General features: G+C 42.2%; 1 protein-coding gene across 1 annotated transcript in view; it reads left to right on the plus strand.

The window, feature by feature from the left end:
• The first annotated feature begins 1,005 nt into the window (after positions 1-1,005).
• The window catches only part of LOC148502515 (uncharacterized), a 59,449-nt gene continuing 33,460 nt past the window's right edge, over positions 1,006-26,994 (plus strand). The window contains exons 1-25 of the mRNA XM_088449733.1: positions 1,006-1,013; positions 2,523-2,558; positions 4,734-4,839; positions 5,446-5,547; positions 6,305-6,330; positions 7,079-7,184; positions 8,196-8,215; positions 8,824-8,847; positions 10,442-10,544; positions 10,767-10,816; positions 10,899-11,007; positions 11,240-11,335; positions 12,526-12,539; positions 14,021-14,056; positions 15,751-15,856; positions 16,393-16,494; positions 17,835-17,860; positions 18,609-18,714; positions 20,116-20,135; positions 20,470-20,493; positions 23,069-23,171; positions 23,563-23,612; positions 23,695-23,803; positions 24,024-24,119; positions 25,046-25,059. Coding sequence (XP_088305859.1) covers positions 4,791-4,839; positions 5,446-5,547; positions 6,305-6,330; positions 7,079-7,184; positions 8,196-8,215; positions 8,824-8,847; positions 10,442-10,544; positions 10,767-10,816; positions 10,899-11,007; positions 11,240-11,335; positions 12,526-12,539; positions 14,021-14,056; positions 15,751-15,856; positions 16,393-16,494; positions 17,835-17,860; positions 18,609-18,714; positions 20,116-20,135; positions 20,470-20,493; positions 23,069-23,171; positions 23,563-23,612; positions 23,695-23,803; positions 24,024-24,119; positions 25,046-25,059 — 1,491 coding nt within the window. The 5' untranslated portion in view covers positions 1,006-1,013; positions 2,523-2,558; positions 4,734-4,790. The remainder of the gene's footprint in view (positions 1,014-2,522; positions 2,559-4,733; positions 4,840-5,445; positions 5,548-6,304; positions 6,331-7,078; positions 7,185-8,195; positions 8,216-8,823; positions 8,848-10,441; positions 10,545-10,766; positions 10,817-10,898; positions 11,008-11,239; positions 11,336-12,525; positions 12,540-14,020; positions 14,057-15,750; positions 15,857-16,392; positions 16,495-17,834; positions 17,861-18,608; positions 18,715-20,115; positions 20,136-20,469; positions 20,494-23,068; positions 23,172-23,562; positions 23,613-23,694; positions 23,804-24,023; positions 24,120-25,045; positions 25,060-26,994) is intronic.

The raw sequence follows: 26,994 nt of genomic DNA on the forward strand, positions 1-26,994 counted from the left end.
AGTTGCATCGGGAATGCATCCCATTGTGTCTGAGTAGAACATCTCTATGTTCCCCCCTGGGCTCTGCCACTTGTTCCCATCATAAACCAGAAATTTATAGCAGCTGGAGCTGTTATTTTTCATACACCACGAGCTCCAGATGATGCCATTTTGGGGGAATACCCATATGGCACGCCACCCATTTTATATCATGCTGGGAGTGAGCCAAGCATTCCATAAGCAGCTGGGCTGCCCCCAGCCGTCTCCCTCCACTGAATGGACGCCGGTTTCCATATAGCTTCACCGCCAACGCTGCTCTTTGCTTAGCAACGCAAAGCTGTGGCGGTACCTGAGTGTCCCCTGAGTGCCCAGAAAATGAGACTGTCCTGCTTAAATTGAGACAGTTGGGAGGACTGCACCCTCTATGAGGTGGCGCCCATATTCGACCGCACTCGTCAAACACCCCTAGAGCCGGCCCTGGTGAAAATGATGAGTAGTATTTCTCTGCTACTCTAAAGTTATAAACTGTTGTGTTTAATTCCATTTCTATAAAACACATTTTCTATCAAGTGCTCTTTTTTTTTTTTTTTAGTTAATTTTATTTCTTACGGTTGGTTCTGGTCTGACGTCTGAAAATGCATTATTCATAGCTTAAAGGAAACAAAAGAAAATAGTTTGGAGCGAATTAACTTTGTTGCAGTATGTCTAAAGTCCTCTGTTGTATAATAATAATTATTTACAGAACATCAAATCCTCTTTTCATACTAACAAACCATAGAGTAACTCCGCCAAAAAGTTACCGAGCTCATTATGAAAATGTCAGTCACCTAGTTACAAGTATAACATTGCACTGCAAGTATTTTCACCTTCATCCGCTGAATATAAACCCATTAATATTTGTAGTCATACAAATGACACTGCCCCTTTATTGCTGTTGTTAACTGTATCAAATTATATAAATCTGTCTATTGTACTAATATTTACTAATACTAATATTTGCTTTATTTGCATTTTTTACAGCTACTTCTCCAACTGTAAGTTAATATTCTATAATTATTTTGTGAAGCAAGTTATGAACATTATAAAGTGTACCCAGACCTACACATAGCAAGACAACACTTTTGTGTACTGAAGCAACATTAAAGCCGCATACACACTACATGATGTGTGTATGCGGCAATATCGTCATCGGCGGGCCTGGCGGGGGTGCCGGCATCGGATAACAGTGGGCGGGGGGGAGTGGGTCCATGCCGCATTCAGCAGCATGGCACAACTCTAGATAACCCCAGATTTTGCTGCATGTACAGCTGACTGGGGTTATCGTTAACGGCATCGCTGGTCGGTTTTCACATACACACTAGACGATTTTTTGAATGATTGAATATATCACATGCGACCGTGGGAGCGGGAAAATGGGTCATACACACTGCACGATATGCCCGATTTGTCATTCCGATTTGGCCAGACATGCCACACCGGACAGATATCGCACCAGTGTGTACCCGGCTAACTGTCATGTATCTAGCACAGAAATGACTGTTAGAAGCTGATTGGTTTCCTTGGACAACTCCTTCACTTTATCTCCCTCCAAGACATGATACATCTCCCCTATAGTCTGTGGAGAGCCGTTAGTCGGAGGTCAGATTTATTCATAGACACTAGTACATCATGTACTTACTCATTCCAAGAGAGTCCTACACTTTGGGGGCTTTCCTGGACTCCGTAGACCAATCTCATGCATGTTGCCTATTTGAGTGAGGTGGGGGGGGTCCTGCGGTTTGAATGACGCAAAACGCATTGAATCGTGGGTTTGAACAGCGCAGTAGTGTGGTCAGGGCAACCATAATGCAAATCCACCCCCACCCCCTTCCACCTCCCACCGAGAGATTCTAATATTGGCAAGTACGGTACATCACTAATGTAATGTATGTTAGTGTTCTATCACCACTCCACCCCAGCTTTGTTACGGTTATAAACAGTCATTAAACATCTCCATTCCAAGACCTGATAGTAGTTTTATTTGTCGGTGAGAGTAACACTACTGAGCAGGCCTGGGGCTGAGACATAAGCCGCTAAGTCCTGTTTGGCACAAGATCCATGTGTCGGTCAAAGCGTATTCTCATTTGAGCAGGACAGGGCCCTCACAATACAATAGACTGACACCTCCAGGCCTCTCAGCATCCGCACCCCATGCCACGGCAGTCTCCTGCCACTGGTACGGAAACTTTACCAGCCCCTGCCGCTATCCTGGCACAATACATGACCCCCCTTTCTGGTCTCTGTTTCCCCCTTTTCTCCTTCATCCACTAGGGGACAGTGCAGCTACGACACTGGGTATTTCTCTGTCTTGTATTACGTATGACAAATTTTTGTGGGCATATGTAAAGAAATGTATCTTATTTAAATTAAATACCACTCTCTGAAGTTCTAGCCCCTTGGGTTATATTACATGTTTACTGTATAGACCTTGTGGGTTAGATATAGCACTTCCTATATTTGATTTTGCATATTCTGATAGACTATTATATTCTTTTTATTTTCAGGTTCCTCCCCCCGTGACCACTGCAGCGCCTCCTCCTGTAAGTTATTAACCCCTACACGCAACCATATTTAGAATAGAGGGAGAGTTACAATATAATACCTCTCTTCCACCTAAAACCCATGTCCGACCTGGGTTTTTGGACATGGTTCCAACCCTGGTCAGACCCAGGTTAAACCCATTTACACTGCACCTTCGATCTGGGTTACTCCCAGGTCAGCCCTGTTCACAGTGAACACAGGTCTGCCCTGCTAAACCTGTGAGATCATAAAAAGTGGGAAGTGACTGCTCCGTAACCACCAATCAGCTCATTTTAGGCATGACCCAGGTCAGATAACCCGGGTTGCACCGTTTACACTGCACCATTACCCAGGTCCATCCTGGGTCCAACCCTGGTAGCTACCTGGTTTGGATTGCTGGGTCACTTGACCTGGGTTATTTTTCAGGGACCCTTTTACACTGAGCTGCGACCCAGGTTTTTGCTCTGGTGTAAAAGGGGTATTAGTTATAAAGTATCTGAATATATACAGAAGTGGAATAGAAAATTTTAAAGCCAATTTTTTTATTTCTTCACAAGTAGTAGTTAGTTACAGGGTTGGCTCATTTTGTATAATTGCACGCATAGAAAATAATTGTTGCTCTGCAGATTGTGGGATTTGTAAGCGAACCTTAATTCTTCACTTACCGGCAAAACTTATCTCCTGATTGGCTGAGTAAATTATCTCTGTTCACTTTATCTCCACCCAAGACTTATACCACTTTCAGACAGAAAAATCCCTAAAACCTGGGTTTTTCCCATATCTTTCAACCGGGGAAGGACCCGGGAATTTGCTCCTAACCCCCTTTCACACAGCACATAATTCCCGGGAAATTCCCGGGTCGACCCCTTTCACACAGAACCCAGATTATCCCTGCAATATACAGTGTGTCATAATAAATGGACTGCTTTTATGGCACACAGAGATGAGGTCATGAAAAGTGCAGCCCGTGCACCGCCATCTCAGCCAATAAGCACTGCTTACTATGCCCGGAGTAGAAAAACCTGTGTCGGCACCTTTCAGACAGCCGCCAACCCGTGTAAGACCCGGGAAAAACACAGGTAAATACCTGGGTAGAAGTACTGGGAATTAGGTCCCGTGTTGACCCTGTTGACAGAAAAAAAACCCGGGTCGACCCAGCTAGAGCCGGAAAATTACCGGGTTCTTTTCTCTGTCTGAAAGGGGTATTAGTAAATAGACCCCAAAGTACCAACCAATCACCTCCTAACTGTCATGTTACAGGCTGTGGATGTGATGCATCAATGTAAAAATACGGTCAAACCTCCGAAAATGAAGTTTTCATACGTTCGTCCGTATTTTCCATATGCAAAGCTTTCTGGAGCTTGGACCCGATGCCTTATAGAAGTCTATGGGCTTCTTTTTATAGCTTTCCCTGAATGGGATCCAATAGGATCCCTCACAGGTACCCCGTGACTTGTGCATGCACTGATCGACGGACGCGCATGCACAGTGGGATTCCCAGGTCATGAACCTGGACGTTCCCAAACCGCAAAGGACAGCTCGTATTGGGAGAGAAGTCATTTGCTTAAATGTACATGCATACGGCCTTAGTAAATGCAGGTATGCATGTGATCATTAGCGGGATGCATCACATCCAAAATGCGATGATTGATGCTTCCCGCCGAAACCAGAGAGCTACTAACACAAACTGAATGTACACATTGAACCACTCAGCCGCTACGTTTTGGGGTAGTTGGTGATGGTATAGAGCAGGTTGCGCTGGGGCAAGCACAGTCTTTTGTTGAGGGGATTCCAAATATAAAATGTCTAGTAGAATCAGATTTTTCACTGGGGCAAATTTCTTTTTTCATTGTTGCCATTTCACCATAAGTTTTTTTCCAAGTACCACATCACATTTTTTATACCTGTATATTATGCACATATTATATATATATATAAGTATAAGGTATAGTTGAAATCTACTAAGCTGTTGTCTATAAACGTCTAATAACATTGTAAAATAAATGCACAGATTTAATTGATGAGCCCAGCATCCCCTGATGGGCACAAGTGGTACTGCAGGTTTGGACAATATTTCTCTCTGTATGGAGAATTCCAGGCACCAGCATCCTATCAAAACATGCCAATAATATGGCCTTAAGGACACACATTTGGTTGCTATTAATAGGGCGGCCATTGTATTTTTGCGCATACAGGAACCATGTAAAGATGTCGTATGTCACCCTACGGAGTGTGAGAAGAAGGGAGAAGTCATGGTAGCCATCCCTTGGGCAGATCAGTGCTGTCCAAATTACATTTGCCGTAAGTACCAAACCTGCATCCACACCCGCTACACAGAGAACCATCAAATCCTTTGCATTCTGGGTAATAATTTTTTATCAAACCATGGAGAGAGGTAACATTGTGAGAGATAAAATACCAACCAATCAGCTACTAACTGTCATTTTCAAACACAGCCTGTGAACTAAAATGTAAGTTAGAAGCTGACTGGTTGGTACTTTATCTCTCAATCTCTCACAATTTTATTTCTCTCCAATGCCGCCCCCCCCCCCCCCCCACCACCCATAAATCATATGATTTTTGTTCTGCTATATACAATAAGTGAAAGATAATCGAGCATACAGAAGCTGCAGTAGAACTTGTTGGGTAATTGATTTAGTTCCATAATTGTTTTTGGGTATAAATTATAATGCAAATCTTGATTTAATTGGCCAGGCACTCAATCCATTCAATTTGTTGCAGTGAACAGTATAATCTGCATGAGGAATAGTTGGAAGATTTGATGCATTTATGTGAGGAAGTTTGATTCAATAGCATACAACCCTCTGCAGTGTGTACCACCTTCCCAGGATGTGTTTATTATACCAGGGGTCCCGGGGTAATACAAAACCTTGTACTTATTTTCAGAGTGCCAGGTGACCTGTGATCCCATTCCCGAATGCGAAGATGGCAGCCCACCATTGAAAAGTGGAGATTCTGATACCAACTGCTGCCCAGAATATGAGTGTGGTAAGTAACCGAAAAAAGAGAACAGAGGTCACACAGGCAACAATGAAGAGAACTGTCTCTATGACTGTCACTAGAATTAGGGTGTATCATGGGTGACGGAACAAGGGGGGAAAGGATGCGACTCGCCCCTCTCAAACAGTTTTGAGAGGTTCCAGGTGCCATGGGTCCAGACCCATTGGGGGTACTGGAACTGGCACACTGTTGGAAGGTAGGGTGGAGGGTGGGTGCATGTTTGTCATCGTCAAGTAAAGAGAGCTCCTTACTCCCTTACTGACTGCAGACAGTGCAGAGCATGAGAGCAGGAGCAGAATTACTACTGAGAATCAGGCTGTGGGACTGGTTTAACCTTGGTTATAGGTTGGTCTAGTGCTGTGGACATATAATGCAATGTGTGGCTGGGGCAATGGTGCCTTAAGCATTCAGCTATAGAGCCTATACCCAGGGCCGGCTGTGCTCAGAATAGTGCAATAAAGGGAATAATTGTCCATTTCCTAAAATAGGTCAATAATCTAATAAACAGGAAAAAAACATCCCACAACATAGCTTCTAATATGTCTGAGCTAGCTGTATTGTCTACTATCCACCGCAGAATAAGAACATGTGACATTCACATCCATCAGACATGGAGGTTGGGTTGAGGGAAAGTCAGGTAATCGTAATTAGTGACTATTATGATATAATAAATAACTATCCTTTGAGTGGATACTCTATGATTGTAACACATCGTACAATGACATTTGTTTTTATTTATATACAGGTCCTTCGCCAACACCACCTCCTCACGTAAGTGTATAGTAAATACAGTGTTTACTCTCACTATGGCTAGATAGTATGACTGGTACATTTGAAATATAAAAATGTTAATAAAATATTTTTAAACATTGTTGAACTTAAATGTTTTTTGTTTTTTTTTTAAGTCTGTCTTGCTTTGTTTTAAGTATAAGTAGTGGTTTTATTTTATCCGACACTCCTCATCTGTATATTAGAGATGTGCGATTCGGTTTTCCTGAAAACCATACAAACCCGAACTTAGGGGTTCCGAGCCAAATTGAGTCGCGGTTCAGAATCACTTTGGGGTCCTGGCTCGGGTCGGCTGTAAGTTCGGAACTCAGAGATAAAATCTGAACTTGGGTTTTGGATTGCATGTAATCAGGTCCAAAGTACATGATTTTAGCTGTTTTTATGATGAATTAGAACCAAAACACGAGGGTCTGCGCACATCTCTACTGTATATGCAGCTATCCATAGAGACCACTGAAATTCTTGCTAATTATAAATACCTGCAGGATTTAAAAATAAAATAAAAGACTAAACACAGCACAAACAAAGCAGAGCACATAACAATACAATACACATAATAAGACATATGTTTGTTTGTTTTTTAGGCAATTATTTGCCGAGTTGAATTATATTTCATTTTATACAGTATATTAATGATTTTCAGTATTCCTTAATGTGGTATGATTATAATAATAATAGGATCTTGTGTATAAATTCTAAACTGGAAACCTGCCTCAATATTTTACACCAGGGATGTGAATATGCCACTTGCAATTATCCAGAATGTTATGATGGTTTTGCACCAGTAATACTCCCAGAAGGTGGTACTGACCCATGCTGTGATAACGTTGTTTGCGGTAAGTCCAAACATTCATTCTTCTACACAGTTTCACAGCTAGTAATGCTCTACAGTAACTATGGTGCAAAATGCTAGGTGAGTGAGGACACATCACAGTCACTGGCAATCTACGCAAACATGCGTGTGCACAACAGTCCAAACGTGTGAAAAGCACATGTCATTAGCTACCAGTCATACGTGTGCTGTGCAACCGGATAAAGACACACGTGTGCTGTGCAACTGGATAAAGACACACATGTGCTGTGCAACAATATAAAGACTGGCCCGCAGAGGAGGAGACACTGTTGAGAGTAAAAATAAGTGAGACAGAGGTTGGAGAACAGCAACAGAGGGGCAGGAGAGAGAGAGAGAGAGGAGAGAGAGAGAGAGAGAGAGAGAGTGAGGAGAGTGAGGAGAGTGAGGAGAGAGAGAGAGAGACTAGAGAGAGAGGAGAGAGAGAGAGAGAGAGAGAGAGAGAGAGAGAGAGAGGAAAGAGAGAGGGGAGAGAGAGAGACTAGAGAGAGAGAGAGAGAGAGAGGAGAGAGAGACTAGAGAGGAGAGAGAGAGAGAGGGGAGAGAGAGAGAGACTAGAGAGAGAGGAGAGAGAGAGAGAGAGAGAGAGAGAGAGAGAGAGAGAGAGAGAGAGAGAGAGAGAGGAAAGAGAGAGGGGAGAGAGAGAGACTAGAGAGAGAGAGAGAGAGAGAGGAGAGAGAGACTAGAGAGGAGAGAGAGAGAGAGACTAGAGAGAGAGAGAGAGAGAGACTAGAGAGAGAGAGGAGAGAGAGAGGAGAGAGAGAGAGGAGAGAGAGAGAGAGAGAGAGAGAGAGAGAGAGTGTATATAGACAGAGACCCAGGTGAAACCAGAGACAACAGCTAGTTTCATATAAAAGGTGGCTGCAGACTTTATAAGACACATTTGTATATTATTAATGCTCTAGCTGTTCTATAATCCTACTGAAAAATATTAAAGTGTTTCTATTATTTAAAGTTACAATTTTTTTGTGCTGATTTTAATTATTTTATTTTCCAGAGCCAATCATCACTCCCACTGTAAGTTCACATCATGTATCATAAACGTACAGTATATAGATATGTTCTGTGCCCCCCTTCTGCTTTTACCGGTGTTCTAAATCTATGCACATATAGGGGTCTATTTAATTCTATATAATACTTTCTCCTCTCTATATATACAGTAGTTACATGAAAAGTACAGAGAGATCCCTGAAACCCCCCCCTCTCTCTCTCTCTACCCCCCCTCTTTCTATCCCTATCTTCTTTCTCTCCCTCTCTCTCTCTCCCTCTCTATCTCTCGTTTTTACTTGTCCATCTGTATATAGTTATCTGTCCATCTTTGTACTTTTTCAGTATTTAAATTATTCTTCATTTGTAACTTTTTTCTTAATTCACTTAACAATAGTAATTTTATGTTTGCAATATTCCTGGCATACAATAAGGAGGGTTATAATTCCCAATAAGGGGTGTGCTACAACCCTAATGTACCATCCTGTAACATGTACACCTTCCTGTGATGTTGTATCCATCTTCCTTTGTGCTCTATATAAATAAATAAAATGTGTTGTTGGAAAAAATTAAGTGCATTGTATATAGGTATGTGAGCTTTCTCATATTTAAATTTTTAAACTTTTGTTTTCTTGCAGCCTCCTCCCACCATCCCTCCAACGGTACGTTCCTTTCTATCTAACATTACTACATGTATTCCAGTACATAATGACTATTTACATACAGTACCATTCTATTATACTCTCTGTTACTGGGGGACATAGACAACATAAACATACGTTCTGCTGAAATGAAATACTGTAGAGTAAATTAAAGTGCACCATTTTGAATACTCCCGGCGGAGGAAGCCATTTTGTAAGCTCAACCACTACACATTTGAGTAGAAAACAGTGACACAAGTATGTGATCACCGTCAGGCAGAGTTACATATCATTCAAAATACAAATCTCATGGGAGAGAAAGAGGACAAGTACAATCCTGGCGGGGGGAGACGTAGCAAGCCATGGAGAGAGATAAAGTACCATCCAATCAGCTTGTGTTTGAAAAATGACAGTTAGGAACTGATTGGTTGGCACTTTTTCTCTCTCCAATTTATCTCCCTTCATGGGTTGATACCTCTCCCCCTAGGTTGACTAGGGAAGTGCAGATGTGAGGTAGAGGTTAGAGAGGGCCCAGCTTATAAGAGTCTAGTGTTAATGGTTCATACACAATACAGCTGACTCTACTGTTCCATTAGATCACTCAGCTCTGTCATATTCTTTTCTTCAAGGCTTGGAAAGAATGTAATTAGATTTAGAATAGAATAGTATCATGGCCTATTAATGATTTGTAGTAGTACCTCCTCCTAGCCTGTAGATGTCTCTGTGACTATTTTTGCCTTCTCTCAAATGGAAATAGTTGCATACATTTATAAAATAGCTTTGAGTATACATAAAAAGGGGGGACACAGATTATGAAATTGTGATAAATCAATATGTTGAGCGTTTACATGAAATTATAAATACTTTGGGGTTTATGTTTCAAGCAGTGAAAACAGTGGAGAAGCTGCTCATAACAACCAATCAGCTTTGATGTAGCATTTATCAAGTAAAGCTAATAAAATAATAGGTAGGAGCTGATTGGTTGCTATGGGCAACTTCTCCACTGGTCCACTTCTCCAGTCTTTTCACTGCCTGATACATAAACCCCTGTATGCCCTATGATTTGCATCACAGACACCGTTATACCCCACTCACAGTATAGCTGAGACTCTTGGCTGCGAAATTAGTTATAAACACCTACAATGTCACGCCAATGGGCTTGGCATGAGAGAAAGCCGCTGCCGATGCATGGTGGCATTTCTACACAGAATCAGACTCATTGGCAAGCAGATGTACAAATGTCGCACAGCAAATTGATCAGTTTAATCTACCTAAGTAGTTTGTCGTTTCCAGTTGTTTTATTTATGCGAATAACACGCACATTTTGAGGAAAAGAGATGCTGGGAACAGTCGCGTCGCCCGGGAACTGGCTGTTTGGCGCGACTGAAGCCGCAGTGTATGAGGACACATCTGTACTTCTCCTGTGTTTTGGAAGTGCAGTACTGCTCACTGCCTCTAGGGGCATATTTGCAATGTGCCATATTAGCACAATTCTAAATTCTCACTGAAGATATGATATTGTTACACAATAAAAGTAACAGGTGTATAAAATATTTATTTACGGTAGTATTTATCATGTTATTTATATATCTGTTTGCTTTTCTTTACCTGAAAGCCTTGTGACACATCCGAGTGCTCCAAACCAGATTGTGATGACGGCGATCGAGTTCTAGTGAAATCGAACCCAGAAGACCCGTGCTGTGCCCTCTATGACTGCAGTAAGTTAAGTTCTATGTTCTCTCAATGTATTTATTCACTATACAGTGCGGTATTCATTACATAGGCTACGCACGGCAGGACCAGTTTATGGCAGCGAAAAGTGGTTTCATATCAATTTAATTTTTTCAAATCTATTTTCCTTTTATTTCATTTTGCCTAAACCAGCCGCCTTTATAACTAACTAACTAACTAACTAACTAACTAACTGCTTTCTTTTGCAGTACCCAACGAACCCCCCACAACACCCAGCCCTGAAATAACAACCCCAAACGTAAGTAACCGTCACAGCTTCCTATTGAATCAAGCAAAGACGGCTTTGCTGATTGGTTACCAGATCTGTCCTATCTTTACAGGAAGAATGCTTTGACGTTGAGTGTAAAGAGAAACCTGTCTGCACCAGGGAAGGTTCCTCGCTGGAGTTGGAAGGCTGGGAGAACGAATGCTGCGCTATATACAAATGCCGTGAGTTCTTTATTACTTGGGTACACTTGCGGCTTGTGTGACCCGAGCCATCATCTCTACTGATAGTCACTTAATCATTTTTTTTAACATTTCCTTATGTGGAATAGGAAAATATAATATAGAATCAAGAGATAGACAGCTCCAGATATTGGACTTAGTATTAATGCTACATATTGATGTATGCCATTGGAAAGAACCTGCTAAGGAATTGCGAATTCCATTTTCCTTACAGGGTGCAAGATGTGCGACTCCATTCCATACTGTGATGGGCGTGAGCCGATAACTTACTTTGATGCAGAGACACAATGCTGCCCAACATATGAGTGCCGTAAGTAATTATGTGAATGTATAAGAAAGGCTGAAGGCTGCTAGAACAGTACATAAATACAAGTGAGTTTGTCTAGAGGCAAAGACCCTGATTTAGAGGAGGATGGGCTGCCGAGGTCGGATGTAATGGAGCGGTTTATTTTGTTATTGTGCATTTGTCTAAGTTGCATCGGGAATGCATCCCGATTGTGTCTGAGTAGAACATCTCTAGATTCCCCCCTGGGCTCTGCCACTTGTTCCCATCATAAACCAGATCTTTATAGCAGCTGGAGCTGTTATTTTTCATACACCACGAGCTCCAGATGATGCCATTTTGGGGGAATACCCATATGGCGCGCCACCCATTTTATATCATGCTGGGAGTGAGCCAAGCACTCCGTAAGCAGCTGGGCTGCCCCCAGCCGTCTCCCTCCACTGAATGGACGCCGGCTTCCATTTAGCTTCACCGCCACCGCTGCTCTCTGCTCAGCAAAGCAAAGCTGTGGCGGTACCTGAGTGTCCCCCGAGTGCCCGAAAAATGAGACTGTCCTGCTTAAATTGAGACAGTTGGGAGGATTGCACCCTCTATGAGGTGGCGCCCATATTCGACTGCACTCGTCAAACACCCCTAGAGCCGGCCCTGGTGAAAATGCACCTTTTTTACATGAGTAGTATTTCTCTGCTACTCTAAACCATCCCCAATGTGTATAAAGTTATAAACTGTTGTGTTTAATTCCATTTCTATAAAACACATTTTCTATCAAGTGCTCTTTTTTTTTTGTAGTTATTTTTATTTCATACGGTTGGTTCTGGTCTGACGTCTGAAAATGCATTATACATAGCTTAAAGGAAACAAAAGAAAATATTTTGGAGTGAATTAACTTTGTTGCAGTATGTGTAAAGTCCCCTGTTGTATAAAAATAATGTTTTCAGTACTTCAAAACCTCTTTTCATACCTACAAACCATAGAGTAACTCCGCCAAAAAGTTACCGAGCTCATTATGAAAATGTCAGTCACCTAGTTACAAGTATAACATTGCACTGCAAGTATATTCACCTTCATCCGCTGAATATAAACCCATTAATATTTGTAGCCATACAAATGACACTGCCCCTTTATTTGCAGTTGTTAACTGTATCAAATTATATAAATCTGTCTATTGTACTAATATTTACTAATACTAATATTTGCTTTATTTGCATTTTTTACAGCTACTTCTCCAACTGTAAGTTAATATTCTATAATTATTTTGTGCAGCAAGTTATGAACATTATAAAGTGTACCCAGCCCTACACATAGCAAGACAACACTTTTGTGTACTGAAGCAACATTAAAGCCGCATACACACTACACGATGTATGTTTGCATTAATATCGTCATCGGCGGGCCCTGGCGAGGGTGCTGGCATCGGATGACGGCTGGGGTGGGACGGGGGGGGGGGGAGCGGGGTCCATGCCGCATTCAGCAGCATGGCACAACTCTAGATAACCCCAGATTATGCTGCATGTACAGCCGACTGGGGTTATCGTAAACGGCATCGCTGGTCGGTTTTCACATACACACTAGCCGATTTTTTTAACAATTGAATATATCACATGCGACCGTGGGAGCGGGAAAATGGGGCATACACACTGCACGATATGCCCGATTTGTCATTCCGATTTGGCCAGACAAGTCAAACCGGACAGATATCGCTCCAGTGTGTACCCGGCTAACTGTCATGTATCTAGCACAGAAATGACTGTTAGAAGCTGATTGGTTTCCTTGGACAACTCCTTCACTTTTTCTCCCTCCGAGACATGATACATCTCCCCTATAGTCTGTGGAGAGCCGATAGCCAGAGGTCAGATTTATTCATAGACACTAGTACATCATGTACTTACTCATTCCAAGAGAGTCCTACACTTTGGGGGCTATGCTGCACTCCGTGGACCAATCTCATGCATGTTTCCCATTTGAGTGAGGTGGGGTGGTCCTGCGGTTTGAATGACGCAAAACGCATTGAATCGTGGGTTTGAACAGCGCAGTAGTGTGGTCAGGGCAACCATAATGCAATCCACCCCCACCCCCAACCCTTTCCACCTCCCACCGAGAGATTCTAATATTGGCAAGTACAGTACATCACTAATGTAATGTATGTTAGTGCTCTATCACCACTCCACCCCAGCTTTGTTACGGTTATAAACAGTGATTAAACATCTCCATTCCAAGACCTGATAGTAGTTTTATTTGTGGGTGAGAGTAAAACTACTGAGCAGGCCTGGGGCTGAGACATAAGCCGCTAAGTCCTGTTTGGCACAAGATCCATGTGTCGGCCAAAGTGTATTCTCATTTGAGCAGGACAGGGGGCTTCACACAATACAATAGACTGACACCTCCAGGCCTCTCAGCATCCGCACCCCATGCCACGGCAGTCTCCTGCCACTGGTACGGAAACTTTACCAGCCCCTGCTGCAATCCTGGCACAGTACATGACCCCCCTTTCTGATCTCTGTTTCCACCTTTTTTCTCTTTCTGGTATTACATATGAGAACATTTTGTGGGCATATGTAAAGAAGTGTATCTTATTTAAATACCACTCTCTGAAGTTCTAACCCCTTGGGTTATATTACATGTTTACTGTATAGACCTTGTGGGTTAGAGATAGCACTTCCTATATTTGATTTTGCATATTCTGATATACTATTATATTCTTTTTATTTTCAGGTTCCTCCCCCCGTGACCACTGCAGCGCCTCCTCCTGTAAGTTATAGAGCCCTACACGCAACCATATTTAGAATAGAGGGAGAGTTACAATATAAGTTACAAAGTATCTGAATATATACAGAAGTAGAACAGAAAATTTTAAAGCCAATTTTTTATTTCTTCACAAGTAGTATTTAGTTACAGGGTTGGCTCATTTTGTATAATTGCACGCATAGAAAATAATTGTTGCTCTGCAGATTGTGGGATTTGTAAGCGACCCTTAATTCTTCACTTACCGGCAAAACTTATCTCCTGATTGGCTGAAATGTATTTTTGTTTGCCTTCAGCTGTGATACTCTTATTACTGAGAACTACAACATTAATATGGATTAAAGGGGAGTTGTACTAAGCCTTGGATGGATAAAGTGGAGAGAGATTTGTCTATTTACTAAGCCTTGGATGGACAGCCTGTGACATGGAAGTTATGAGTTGAGTGGCTGGTAAATTATCTCAGTTCACTTTAACTCCACCCAAGACATAGTAAACAGACCCCAAAGTACCAACCGATCACCTCCTACCTGTCATGTTACAGGCTGTGGATGTGATGCATCAATGTATAGAAGTCTATGGGCTTCTTTTTATAGCTTTCCCCGAATGGGATCCAATAGGATCCCTCACAGGTTCCCCGTGATTTGTGCATACACTGACCGACGGACACGCATGCGCAGTGGGATTCCCAGGTCATGAACCTGGACGTTCCCAAACCGCAAAGGACAGGTCTTATTGGGAGAGATGTCCTTTGCTTAAATGTACATGATTACGGCCTTAGTAAATGCAGGTATGCATGTGATCGTTGGCGGGATGCATCACATCCAAAATGCGATGATTGATGCTTCCCGCCCTGTGTGCGAAAAATGACAGTTAGGAGCTGATTGATTGGTACTTTATCTGTCTTCACTTTATCTCTCTCCAATGCTCAGTACATCTACTCCTAAATCATTTAGAGGTCTACTCACTAAGCCTTGGAGAGAGATAAAGTGGATGGAGATAAAGTACCAACCAATCAGCTTCTAACTGTTACTCTACAGGCTGTGTTTGAAAAATGACAGTTAGGAGCTGATTGGTTGGTACTTTATCACTCTCCTCTTTATCTATCTCCAAGGCTTAGTGAATAGAGTCTAGACCCCTGTATAGGATAAACAAAAGGGTCAGAAAGCAGAGAGCTACTAACACAAACTGAAAGTACACATTGCACCACTCAGCCGCTACGTTTTGGGGCAGTTGGTGATGGTATAGAGCAGGTTGCGCTGGGGCAAGCACAGTCTTTTGTTGAGGGGATTCCAAATATAAAATATCTAGTAGAATCAGATTTTTCACTGGGGCAAATTTCTTTTTTCATTGTTGCCATTTCACCATAAGTTTTTTCCAAGTACCACATCACTTTTTTTGTACCTGTATATTATGCATATATTATATACTGTATATACTGTAAAAGTATAAGGTATAGTTAAAATCTACTAAACTGTTGTCTATAAACGTCTAATAACATTGTAAAATAAATGCACAGATTTAATTGACAAGCCCAGCATCCCCTGATGGGCACAAGTGGTACTGCAGGTTTGGACAATATTTCTCTCTGTATGGAGAATTCCAGGCACCAGCGTCCTATCAAAACATGCCAATCAAATGGTCTTAATGACAAACATTTGGTTGCTATTAATAGGACGGCCATTGTATTTTTGCGCATACAGGAACCATGTAAAGATGTCGTATGTCACCCTACGGAATGTGAGAAGAAGGGAGAAGTCATGGTAGCCATCCCTTGGGCAGAGCAGTGCTGTCCAAATTACATTTGCCGTAAGTATCGAACCTGCATCCACACCCGCTACACAGAGAACCATCAAATCCTTTACATTCTGGGTAATCATTCTTTATCAAACCATGGAGAGATAAAGTACCAACCAATCAGCTACTAACTGTCATTTTCAAACACAGCCTGTGAACTAAAATGTAAGTTAGAAGCTGATTGGTTGGTACTTTATCTCTCAATCTCTCACAATTTTATATCTCTCCAATGCCCCCCCCACCCCTTATAAATCAAATGATTTTTGCTCTGCTATATACAATAAGTGGGTAATTGATTTAGTTCCATAATTGTTTTTGGGTATAAATTATAATGCAAATCTTGATTTAATTGGCCAGGCACTCAATCCATTAAATTTGTTGCAGTGAACAGTATAATCTGCATGAGGAATAGGTGGAAGATTTGATGCAACATGTGAGGAAGTTTGATTCAATAGCATACAACCCTCTGCAGTGTGTACCACCTTCCCAGGATGTGTTTATTATACCAGGGGTCCCGGGGTAATACAAAACCTTGTACTTATTTTCAGAGTGCCAGGTGACCTGTGATCCCATTCCCGAATGCGAAGATGGCAGCCCGCCATTGAAAATTGGAGATTCTGATACCAACTGCTGCCCAGAATATGAGTGTGGTAAGTAACCAAACAAATAGAACAGAGGTCACACAGGCAACAATGAAGAGAACTGTCTCTATGTCTGTCACTATAATTAGGGTGTATCATGGGTGACGGAACAAGGGGGTAAAGGATGCGACTCGCCCCTCTCAAACAGTTTTGAGAGGTGCCAGGTGCCATGGGACCAGAGCCATTGGGGGTACTGGAACTGGCACACTGTTGGAAGGAAGGGAGGACGGTGGGTGCATGTTTGTCATCGTCAAGTAAAGAGCGCTCCTTACTCCCTTACTGACTGCAGACAGTGCAGAGCATGAGAGCAGGAGCAGAATTACTACTGAGAATCAGGCTGTGGGACTGGTTTAACCTTAGTTATATGTTGGTCTAGTCCTGTGGACATATAATGCAATGAGTGGTTGGCAAAAAATATTGCTCAGTCCTGTGACTTAAAGTACCAAATCCAATTACTACTTATGTTCTGCCGATTTCTAGAAAGCTTGGTAGATCATTTGTTTCCAAATTTCTTATACAGATAGTAGAATGGTGATCAACGGAAGTGGGAGTAAAATGTTGTATATGGTATAAAAATATAGATAGATCTCTTTTAATATATCAGTAAGGACAACCATTTGCTTCTGTCTTAATGTGAGTGGCATGTGGGGAGCTATGAGTGACATATGGGGGCACTGAATGGCATGTGGAAGGTCTGACTGGCATGAGGAGAGGTCAGAGTGACATGTGGGTGGTCTGCATAGTAGGTAAAGGAACACCCCCAGAGTGATGAAAACGGGGCCTGCTGCAAAGCCTTGCCCCCTTCCCCATGAGGCTACGCCCACAGTTCATGAGCACGTGGTCCTTTAAACGCACTGGGTGACACCAACCCTAGTGATGCCTCTGCTGCATGGCATCACCTCAGAATCTGAGCCGGACCTGCCCAATTTGGTGCAATAGACAAGATTTAGGCTAGTGAGGTGGGCCGTAACGCCTGCTGGATGCCCCGCTGGGGCAATGGTGCCTTAAGTATTCAGCTATATAGCCTATACCCAGGGCCGGCTGTGCTCAGACTAGTGCAATAAAGGGAACAATTGTCCATTTCCTAAAATAGGTCAATAATCTAATAAACAGGAAAAAAACATCCCACAACATAGCTTGTAATATATCTGAGCTAGCTGTATTGTCTACTATCCACCGCAGAATAAGTACAAGTGACATTCACATCAGACATGGAGGTTGGGTTGAGGGAAAGTCAGGTAATCGTAATTAGTGACTATTATGATATAATAAATAACTATCCTTTGAGTGGATACTCTATGATTGTAACACATTGTACAATGATGTTTATTATTTTTATTTATATACAGGTCCTCCACCAACACCACCTCCTCACGTAAGTGTATAGTAAATACAGTGTTTTCTCTCACTATGGCTAGATAGTATGACTGGTACATTCATATATATAAAAATTTTAATAAAATATTTTTAAACATTGTTGAACTTAAATGTTTTGTTGTTTTTATTTTAAGTCTGTCTTGCTTAGTTTTAATTATAATTAGTGGTTTTATTTTATCCGACACTCCTCATCTGTATATTAGAGATGTGCGATTCGGTTTTCCTGAAAACCGTACAAACCCGAACTTAGGGGTTCCGAGCCGAATCGAGTCGCGGTTCGGAATCACTTTGGGGTCCTGGCTCGGGTCGGCTGTAAGTTCGGAACTTAGAGATAAAAACCGAACTTGGGTTTTGGATTGCATGTAATCAGGTCCAAAGTACATGATTTTAGCTGTTTTTATGATGAATTAGAACCAAAACACGAGGGTCTGCGCACATCTCTACTGTATATGCAGCTATCCATAGAGACCACTGAGATTCTTGCTAATTATAAATACCTGCAAGATTTAAAAATAAAATAAAAGACTAAACACAACACAAACAAACCAGAGCACATAACAATTCAATAGACATAATAAGATGTATGTTTTGTTTTTTTTAGGCAATTATTTGCCGAGTTGAATTATATTTAATTTTATACAGTATAACAATGATTCTAAGTATTCCTTAATGTGGTATGATTATAATAATAATAGGATCTTGTATATAATTCTAACCTGGAAACCTGCCTCAATATTTTACACCAGGGATGTGAATATGCCACTTGCAATTATCCAGAATGTTATGATGGTTTTGCACCAGTAATACTCCCAGAAGGTGGTACTGACCCATGCTGTGATAATGTTGTTTGCGGTAAGTCCAAACATTTATTCTTCTACACAGTTTTACTGCTAGTAATGCTCTACAGTAACTATGGTGCAAAAGCTAGGTGAGTGAGGACACATCACAGTTACTGGCAATCTACGCAAACATGCGTGTGCACAATAGTCCAAACGTGTGAAAAGCACATCATTAGCTACCAGTCATACGTGTGCTGTGCAACCGGATAAAGACACACGTGTGCTGTGCAACCATATAAAGACACACGTGTGCTGTGCAACCATATAAAGACTGGCCCGCAGAGGAGGAGATACTGTTGAGAGTAAAATTAAGTGAGACAGAGGGGGAAAAACAGACAGAGAGGGAGAGAGAGAGAGAGAGAGAGAGAGAGAGCTATATAGACCATACTTACCAACTCTACCTGATTGTCTCGGAGACACCCTGAAATAATAGCCATCTCCCTGTCTCCCTGCTGAAGAATCTAGCAATCTCCCTGGTTGCACATCTCTCCCGCTGTTATATACTTGGATAAAAAAAGAAATCAGAGATATTTGTATACATTGAAATGGTATAATCAGTGCCATTTCCCTGCATTGTTTTTAAGGCACAATGATCCCTATGGCTACATGTATTTATATTTATCATATAAGGTTTCTCTTGGACACTTATATGGAAGCCCTTGTAAAACACAATACATGAGCAAGCCCTGAAAAGTATCAGTGTGTTTTCATCAACAAGTAGATCTTACTATATATGCTTTGGGGCTCATTTACATTTGGCTGTAAGTTTATTTTATGACACGCCCCTTAGATGTAGCAGTACACGCCCACTTCATACTGTAGGTGCTGCTTTCACAATCTACCTGAAATGTGAGATTTATAGACAGAGACCCTAGGCGAACACAGACAATAGCTAGTTTATCCTATAATGGTGGGTACACACTACACAATATGCTCCCTGAGCGATATCGTGTAGTGTGTCCCCGGCAGGCTGTGCTCAATGTCGTTCATGACATTGAGCACAGCCGCTGAACGATATCATTAACGATATCGTTCAGCGCCGGGCTCTCTCCCCCATTCCCTGACATGCAGCAACCTGACGAGATCGTCAGGTTGGCCTGCATGTCAGCCCGATGAACGATAATGACGAACGACCCGCGGGAAGGTGCGTCGTCGTTATCGTTCATCTTTTTGGGGTTAAAAATGGACGATAAAGTGGACGACTGAACGATAATGATATCGTTACCGTTCAGTCGTCCACTTTATCGCCCAGTGTGTACGCACCTTAAGAGACAGCTGCAGACCTTATATGACACATTTGTATATTATTAATGCACTAGCTGTTCTATAATACTGCAGAAAAATAATAAAGTGTTGCTATTGTTTAAAACTAAAAAAAATTTGTGCTGATTTGAATTATTGTTTTTTTTTCCAGAGCCAATCATCACTCCCACTGTAAGTTCAGATCGTAGGTTACACACTTACAGTATATAATAAGTATGTACTGTGCTCCCTTTCTGCTTTTACCGGTGCTCTAAAACTATTTATGAAACAAAAATATGGCTTTTCTCTATGGAAATCCCTGTAAGTACCCCCTCCTCCTCCTCTTCCTCCTCCTCCTCTTCCTCCTCCTCCTCTCTCTCTCTCTCTCTCTCTCTCCATCTTCCTTTATGCTCTATGTAAACAAATAAAATGTCAGCTATTAGAGTTGTTGGAAAAAAATAAGTGCATTGTATATAGGTATGTGAGCTTTCTGATATTTTAACTTTTACATTTTTTTTTTTTGCAGCCTCCTCCCACCATCCCTCCACCGGTACGTTCCTTTCTATCTAACATTACTACATGTATTCCAGTACATAATGACTATTTACATACAGTACCATTCTATTATACTCTCTGTTACTGGGGGACATAGACAACATAAACATACGTTCTGCTGAAATGAAATACCTCAGAGTAAATTAAAGTGCTCCTGGCGGAGGAAGCCATTTTGTAAGCTCTACCACTACACATTTGACTAGAAAACAGTGACACAAGTATGTCATCACCGTCAGCAGGGTTGTATCTAGGGATCCAAGTGCTCCTGGCAATATAATGGACTGCCGCCCGCCCTCCCCCCCCATGCTGTGCCCCCAGTAGTAATCCCCCTTATACAGTGCCCCAAGTAGTAGTCCCCACTATGCTGCATTGCCCCCAGTAGTAGTCCCCCTATACAGTGCCCCCAGTAGTAGTCCCCCCTATACAGAGCCCCCTGTAGTAGTCCCCACTATGCTGCATTGCCCCCAGTAGTAGTCCCCCCTATACAGTAACCCCAGTAGTAGTCCCTCTATACAGTGCTCCCAGTATAACTCTCCCTATAAAGTGCCCCCAGTAGTAGTCTCCCCTATACAGTGCACCTAGAAGTGGCCACCCCCCCTAAAATGCCCCCAGTAGCGGCCCCCATATACAGTGCCCCCAGTAGCGGGCACCCCCCATAAAATGCCCCCAGTAGCAGCCACCCCCTATGCAGTGCCCCCCCTTGCTGTGCCAGGCTTACACACACACACACACACACAGATGAAAAAAAAATACAACTTACCTGAACCCCGCTCCTGACGTGACCGCTGCTGTCCGCTCCGAGTCCCAGCTCTTCTCTTGCACTATGGGAGAGACGTCATGACATCTCTCCCATCACCCGCTGCAGGGGGAGCCAGAAGAAGACGGAGCTCATGAGTGAGCTCCAGGCGGCTCCCTCCGTGGACGACGCAGCAGCCAATGAGAGTTTGTCTGACTCTCATTGGCTGGCTGCTATAACAAACACACAGCCGACGCAGGTGTTGTGTGTTTGTAAACTGTGTAGGGCAGACCGCTCTCACTGCGATCTGGCCAACACTTGTGGGGCCGGGGGACTAGCGGGGGTAGTCCACCCCTTGGTGACACTGGCGAGTGCCATCCTGGCCAATGGGTAGATACGCCCCTGACAGTCAGGCAGAGTTTCAAGTCACATGGAATACAAATCTCAGGGAAGGGAAAGAGAATGAGTACAGTCAAGGGGGGAATGTATCAAGCCTTGAAGAGAGATAAAGTACCAACCAATCATCTTCTAATTGTCACATTACAGGCTGTGTTTGAAAAATTACAGTTGGGAGCTGATTTTTTGGTACTTTATCTGTCTCCAATTGATCTCTCTCCACGGGTTGATACCTCTACCCCTCTGTCAAATAAGGAAGTGCAAAGGCTGAGGTTAGAGAGGGCCCAGCTTATAAGAGTGTAGAGTTAATGGTTCATACACAATACAGCTGAATCTACTGTTCCATTAGATCAATTCAGTTCTGTCATATTCCTTTCTTCAAGGCTTGGAAAGAATCCAATTAGATTTAGAATAGAGTAGTATCATGTCCTATTAATGATTTGCAGTAGTACCTCCTCCTAGCCTGTAGATGTCTCTGTGACTATTGTTATCTTCTCTCAAATGGAAATAGTTGCATACATTTATAAAATAGTTTTGAGCATACATAAAAAGGGGGACACAGATTATGAAATTGTGATAAATCAATATGTTGAGCGTTTACATGAAATTATAAATACTTTGAGGTTTATGTATCAAGCAGTGAAAACAGTGGAGAAGTTGCTCATAACAACCAATCAGTTTTGATGTAGCATTTATCAAGTACAGCTAATAAAATAATAGGTAGGAGCTGATTGGTTGCTATGGGCAACTTCTCCACTGGTCCACCTCTCCAGTTTTTTCACTGCTTGATACATAAACCCCTGTATGCCCTATGATTTGCACCAAGGTTATGGCATTTGAATATGGAGCCAGCCATTAGTTTGAAACCAGTTAAAAAACAACTACTACTGTAAGAGGACGTATTCACATAAATACAAATGTGTTCTCATACACCTAGTGTCCATACATTGCGAGATGCCCGACGCGACTGAGCCGCTAAGAGTAGAGTCTTGCATCTCAGACGCCGTAATACCCCGTGTACCTGAGACTCTTAGATGCCGCTTTAATGGCCCAGGGATTAGTTATAAACACCTGCATAGTCACGGTAATGAAACTGGCATCATGGGATTTATGCTCATATTCAGACATGTCACACAGCAAATTGATCAGTTTAGTTTTGGCAGGTCACCCAGGAACTTGCGTGCCAAGAGGGGCTGTTTATTGCGACTGAAGCAACAATGTTTGAGGACACATCTGTACTTCCCCGGTGTTTTGGAAGTGCTGTATTGCTCACGACCTCTAGGGGCATATTTGCAATGTGCCATATTAGCACTATTCTAAATTCTTACTGAAGATATGATATTGTTACACAATAAAAGTAACAGGTGTGTAAAATATTAATATACGGTAGTATTTATCATCTTATTTATATATCTGTTTGCATTTCTTTACCTGATAGCATTGTGACCCATCCGAGTGCTCCGAACCAGATTGTGATGACGGTGATCGAGTTCTAGTGAAATCGAACCCAGAAGACCCATGCTGTGCCCTCTATGATTGCAGTAAGTTTAGTTCTATGTTCTCTCAATGTATTTATTGACTATACAATGCGGTATTCATTACATAGCCTACGCACGGCAGGACCAGTTTATGGCAGCGAAAAGTAGTTTCATGTCAATTGAATTTTTTAATTAATTTTCCTTTTATTTAATTTTGCCTGCACCAGCCGCCTATATTACTAAGTACAAATACTGGAAAATATAGTATCGGACAATAGGTCAGTAACGTCACTGATTATTATCAGTGTTGGAAGCACTGCTCGTGCGTCTCAGTCACACAGTGCACGCGTTCTGATGGTTTCCGCCGGCAATCACAGAACAAATTTGGACACAAGAGCTCTTAGGTGATATCCGCCAAAAGGGAAATTACTATTCACACTGCTTTTTTTTGCAGTACCCAACGAACCCCCCACAACACCCAGCCCTGAAATAACGACTCCAAACGTAAGTAACCGTCACAGCTTCCTATTGAATCAACCAAAGACGGCTTTGCTGATTGGTTATAAGTCCTGTCCTATCTTTACAGGAAGAATGCTTTGACGTTGAGTGTAGCGAGAAACCTGTCTGCGCCAAGGAAGGTTCCTCGCTGGAGTTGGAAGGCTGGGAGAACGAATGCTGCGCTATATACAAATGCCGTGAGTTCTTTATTACTTGGGTACACTTGCGGCTTGTGTGACCCGAGCCGTCATCTCTACTGATCGTCACTTAATCATTTTTTTTATAACATTTCCTTATGTGCTGAATGGGAGAATATAACATAGAATCAAGAGATAGACAGCTCCAGATATTGGTCTTAGTATTCATGCTACATAATGATGCATGCCGACACAATTGCGAAATCCATTTTCCTTACAGGGTGCAAGATGTGCGACCCCATTCCATATTGTGATGGCCGTGAGCCGATAACATACTTTGATGGAGAGACACAATGCTGCCCAACATATGAGTGCCGTAAGTAACTTTAGATACACCATGCCCCCTAGATGATGCAATTTTGGGGGCAGCAATCTGTCTGCACTGAATGGACGACGCGCATGTGCGCTGCTTCCATTCAGCTTCACAGGCACTGCTGCGCTGAGATGCGGCGGTGCCTGAGTGTCCCCAACCTCCCGACCACCCGTGGGACACTGGAACAACGGGACAGTGCCCGAAATATGGGACTGTCCTGCTGAATCGGGACAGTTGGATGGACTGTGATCTCTATGAGGTGGCGCCCCTGTTCGCCAGCAGTGGTCAAACACCCCTAGATCCGGCCCTGGTGAAAATGCACCTTTTTATTTTTTTTGCATGTTTTTTTTTTTCTAGGAGTAACTTCTGCTACTCTAAACCAGCCCCAATGTGTATAAAGTTATAAACTATTGTGTTTAATTCAATTTCTATGAAGCACATTTTCTATCAAGTGTTCTTTTTTATTTTATTTTTATTTATTTTTATTTCATACGGTTGGTTCTGGTTTGACGTCTGAATATGTATTATTCATAGCTTAAAGGAAACAAAAGAAATAATTTTGGCGTGAATTAACTTTGGTGCCGTATATCTAAAACCCATAGATGGCGCTAAGTCCCCTGTAGTATAATAATAATAATATTTACAGAACAGCAAAACTTCTTTTCATACTAACTAACCATAGAGTAACTCAGCCGAAAAGTTACCGAGCTCATTATGAAAATGTCAGTCACCTAGTTACAAGTACCATATAACATTGCACTGCAAGTATTTTCACCTTCATCCGCTGAATATAAACCCATTCATATTTGTAGAATACAAATGACACTGCCCCTTTATTGCAGTTGTTAATTGTATCAAATTATATAAATCTGTCTATGGTACTAATATTTACTAATACTAATATTTGCTTTATTTCCATTTTTTTACAGCTGCTCCTCCAGCGGTAAGTTAATATTCTGTAACTATTTTGTGAGTTATGAACATTATAAAGTGCACCCAGGCCTACACATAGCAAGACAACACTTTTGTGTACTGAAGCAGCATTCAGCCTATATTGGTCTGCAAGGTGCTAGTTCCTTCCTACTGAATTGATAGGGTCCTTTCTCATGACTATTGTGAGCTGTGCAACGATAACATTATAAGTATATAAGTAACATTACTGTGGTGATTATTAGTTCTCTCAATAATTTGTATTGAGTAGTTTAACCTATTCTTGCTAGTATATTATTCTGTGTTATTTAGTGTGGTAAGCCGTGTATCTCCACTAGACGATAAATTGGACGTTTTGAACGATAACGATATCGTTATTGTTCATCGTCCACAATATCATCCAGCGGATATGCTGTCAACGACCAGCGATGCACGCTCCCGCTGGTCATTGACGACGTCCCTCATCTCCCGAACCTGCTGTCCAACCTGACAATATCATCAGGCTGTGCAGGTTCGTGGATGAGGGAGGGTGCCGGCACTGAACGATATCGTTAATGATATCGTTCAGTGTGTGTGCTCAATGTCGTTAACACCACTGCCGGGGACACTCTAAACGATATCGCTTATGTATCTAGCACAGAAATGACTGTTAGAAGCCGATTGGTTTCCTTGGACAACTACTTCACTTTATCTCCCTCCAAGACATGATACATCTCCCCTATAGTCTGAGGAGAGCCGATAGTCGGAGGTCAGATTTATTCATAGACACTAGTACATCATATACTTGCTCATTCCAAGAGAGTCCTACACTTTGGGGGCTATGCTGGACTCCGTGGACCAATCTCATGCACGTCACCCATTTGAGTGAGGTGGAGGGGGTCCAGCAGTTTGAATGATGTCAGTCACATTGAATCGTGGGTTTGAACTGCGCAGTAGTGTGGTTAGAGTAACCATAATGCAAATCCACCCCCTTCCACCTTCCACCTCCCACCGGCACCTCAGAGAGTTTTTCTTTAATATTGGCAAGTACAGTACATCACTAATGTAATGCATGTTAGTGCTCTATCACCACTCCACCCCAGCTTTATAATGGTAATAAACAGTCATTAAACATCTCCATTGCAAGACCTGATAGTAGTTTTATTTGTGGGTGAGAGTAACACTTCTGAGCGTGCCTGGGGCTGACGTATAAGCAGCTACTCTGAGTCCCGTGTGGGCTTTCAGCTCCTGTATGACACAAGATCCATGTGTCGGCCAAACAGTATTCTCATTTGAGCAGGACAGGGGCCCTCACAATACAATAGACTGACGTCTCCAGGTCTCTCAGCATCCGCACCCCATGCCACGGCAGTCTCCTGCCACTGGTACGGAAACTTTACCAGCCCCTGCTGCTATCCTGGCACAATACATGACCCCCCTTTCTGACCTCTGTTTCCACCTTTTTTCTATTTCTGGTATTACATATGAGAACATTTTGTGGGCATATGTAAAGAAATTAATCTTATTTAAATACCACTCTCTGAAGTTCTAGCCCCTTGGGTACATGTTTACTGTATAGACCTTGTGGGATAGATATACACAAATGTATTTTTGCTTGCCTTCAGCTGTGATACTCTTACATCTCAGAACTACACCATTAATAAGGATTAAAGGGGAGCTGTACTAAGCCTTGGAGAGAGATAAAATGGATGGAGATAAAGTACCAAACCAATCAGCTCCTAACTGTCACTCTACAGGCTGTGTTTGAAAAATGACAGTTAGGAGCTGATTGGTTGGTACTTTATCACTCTCCTCTTTATCTCTCTCCAAGGCTTAGTGAATAGAGCCTAGACCCCTGTATAGGATCAACAAAAGGGTCAGAAACCAGAGAGCTACTAACACAAACTGAAAGTACACATCGAACCACTCAGCCGCTACGTTTTGGGGCAGTCGGTGATGGTATAGAGCA

This window comes from Taudactylus pleione, unplaced genomic scaffold (genome assembly GCF_031769625.1).
Source record: "Taudactylus pleione unplaced genomic scaffold, aTauple2 ptg000494l, whole genome shotgun sequence".
Lineage (NCBI taxonomy): Eukaryota > Metazoa > Chordata > Amphibia > Anura > Myobatrachidae > Taudactylus > Taudactylus pleione.